At 41.2% G+C, this 2500-nt stretch overlaps 1 protein-coding gene across 1 annotated transcript in view; it reads right to left on the reverse strand.

The window, feature by feature from the left end:
- Window positions 1-1385, reverse strand: part of LOC126980447 (actin, muscle-like) — a 2241-nt gene extending 856 nt beyond the window's left edge. The window contains exons 1-2 of the mRNA XM_050830365.1: window positions 1344-1385; window positions 1-481 (exon numbers count right to left, since the gene is read on the reverse strand). The exon at window positions 1-481 is cut by the window's left edge and continues 856 nt beyond it. Of these exons, the coding sequence (XP_050686322.1) occupies window positions 1-457 (457 nt within the window). The 5' untranslated portion in view covers window positions 458-481; window positions 1344-1385. The remainder of the gene's footprint in view (window positions 482-1343) is intronic.
- Window positions 1386-2500: the final 1115 nt, after the last annotated feature.

Consider the following 2500-nt stretch of genomic DNA (forward strand, 5'->3'; position numbering starts at 1 on the left):
CGATGCCAGTGGTACGGCCAGAGGCGTACAGGGACAGCACAGCCTGGATGGCCACGTACATGGCGGGGGTGTTGAAAGTTTCGAACATAATCTGGGTCATCTTCTCACGGTTGGCCTTGGGATTGAGGGGAGCCTCAGTGAGGAGGACTGGAGACTCCTCAGGGGCAACGCGGAGTTCGTTGTAGAAAGAGTGGTGCCAGATCTTCTCCATGTCGTCCCAGTTGGTGATGATGCCATGTTCGATGGGGTACTTGAGAGTCAGGATACCTCGCTTGCTCTGCGCCTCGTCGCCGACGTAGGCGTCCTTCTGACCCATGCCCACCATCACACCCTGGTGACGAGGTCGGCCGACGATGGAAGGGAACACGGCCCTGGGAGCGTCGTCGCCGGCGAAGCCAGCCTTGACCATCCCGGAGCCGTTGTCCACGACAAGGGCAGTAGCATCGTCGTCGCACATGGTGGTGTAGGTGGATCAGACGGGCTGGAATTAGAAATGTTGTCAATGTCACATAAGAAATATGTTTTTAAATATGCCGTTAATATATTTTTTATTGCCTGGGCTGTATAGCGAACAGCTCGTGGGGTTTCCCATAGATAAAGTTTAGAATCGTTATTACACTTTTTTTTTATAGATAAAAATATTTGGCGTCTTTTTGTTGGCAAATACGACAACAATTACACAATTTTTCATGAATTTTAATGTGAGTTGTTTCCGCATCCGTTGATTTACTTTCTTTTTAATGAAGCTTCAATTTATTTCCATTTGGAAAATATTCTTAAAGAAAAATGCTTACTGAAATACCAAATCAATGAAGAAGTGCACAATGGTTTGGGATTTCGTTTACTCTGCCTGCCGCAGATTTTGGCTTGATTCTTTGTTGCTTGAGGTTTTTGAAAGCTGCGTTTCATCGCTGCTTGATAAACCTAAACATGTATGTTAATATAAATATTATTGCATTTCTGGTTATTAGTAAATCAGAGCCCAGATCCGTTTGTTTATGTCTGCATTGTCGATTATAACTACATTCGCTTGCAAACTTTATATTTTGATTTGCATAAACGAAGTATATGTTCATAATCTTGGTGTGTGACATACTGCTGCAATTACATTATTTTCAAGACACGTTGGGGATTTTTTTTTGGTTCTCTTTGATGCTTGCTTGACTTATGTTTCTGGAAACATACAGTTACGAGACTTTGTGAACAAGAGTTAGTTTTCATGAAGAGAATGTAGGAAGTTCTTGGTTATCACTGAACTACTTATGCTTGCTACTGAGTTAAATGATCTGAAAGATCAGCTTAACACCCAATCTCACTGCCTCCAGGACACCCCTAGCACATACACAGGTCCTTTCGTATCCTGAGTCTGAAGTACACTAAGGGAAGGTAGTGTCAGAAGCGCCTTATATACCCACCATATGCTTCCCTCTGAAGGTGTGGGGCTGCAGTTGACTCATTAGTCTGGCAGGTAACGGGAGGGGGTGGGTACAGGTTGGTGTAATGCATCCAAATATTATCCAAGGTTATCCCGTATACTTCATACATCAAAGCTCAGACGTTAAGGTTAGGAGGGAGTATAACCTTGAAGTTGTTCAGTAAGATGGCAAATACATTTCTCATAGGAGGGTAACGCTTATTTTGCTTTCGTATGTGTAATGTAGGTTGTCATTTTCGGTGCAGGTGAATGGAAATAGAGGATCTGTTCTTCTTTAGTTAACTCTTAACCCATATCATCGAGATTTAATAACCATCTTCGAGAGGCCATTTTTTTTTTTACTTAAACACTTTGGAGTGTGAACTTGATCCTGCATATCGACTCTACTAAATATCAAAAGAAAATATGTACCGTCCTCTTTGTTGATTTAAAAAAAAAATGTAATTTTTATTTCATGCCTGGAAAAAATATTGCTTTCTATCAGATTAAAATCGTTCTCGGAAACTTTTTGAATATAGTGTTATGTTTATGTCGATAGTATTTTATGACGGTATGCTGTTTTTCAAACTGACATATTTTATTGGGACGTTTTCATATTTTGCAGAAGAAGGCTTTGTAAAATTAGTAAAGATTCATGGCATTACAAAATTTTTATAGGTAGTTTGATATTACAAAGCATTGATTTCATCGTGGGACACTGATGCTACTGTATGATTTGATACGTATTTATTCGAAAGCTAAAATGAATTGAGTCATAGGTTCATTCCTTCTGAAAAGAAAACGAAATATTGAACATTAGATTTTTTTCATTATGAGGCTAAGATGGAGTGGGAGGTAGGAGAGATGAAGAGAGGAGGCAAGGCAAGTAAAGGTGTTCTAGAATTAGATCAGGTGGAGAGAGAGAGAGAGAGAGAGAGAGAGAGAGAGAGAGAGAGAGAGAGAGAGAGAGAGAGGTAATGGACTGCGTAGCTTCAGGCGGGGGCTGAAGGGTGGTAGTGTGCTTTCCGTAATTGGGCATAGGTAGTGATGGAAGGAAAATTGGTGGAGGGCAGCTGAGGCGGCAGG

The sequence above is a fragment of the Eriocheir sinensis genome, chromosome 44, assembly GCF_024679095.1.
Source record: "Eriocheir sinensis breed Jianghai 21 chromosome 44, ASM2467909v1, whole genome shotgun sequence".
In the NCBI taxonomy this organism is placed as follows: domain Eukaryota; kingdom Metazoa; phylum Arthropoda; class Malacostraca; order Decapoda; family Varunidae; genus Eriocheir; species Eriocheir sinensis.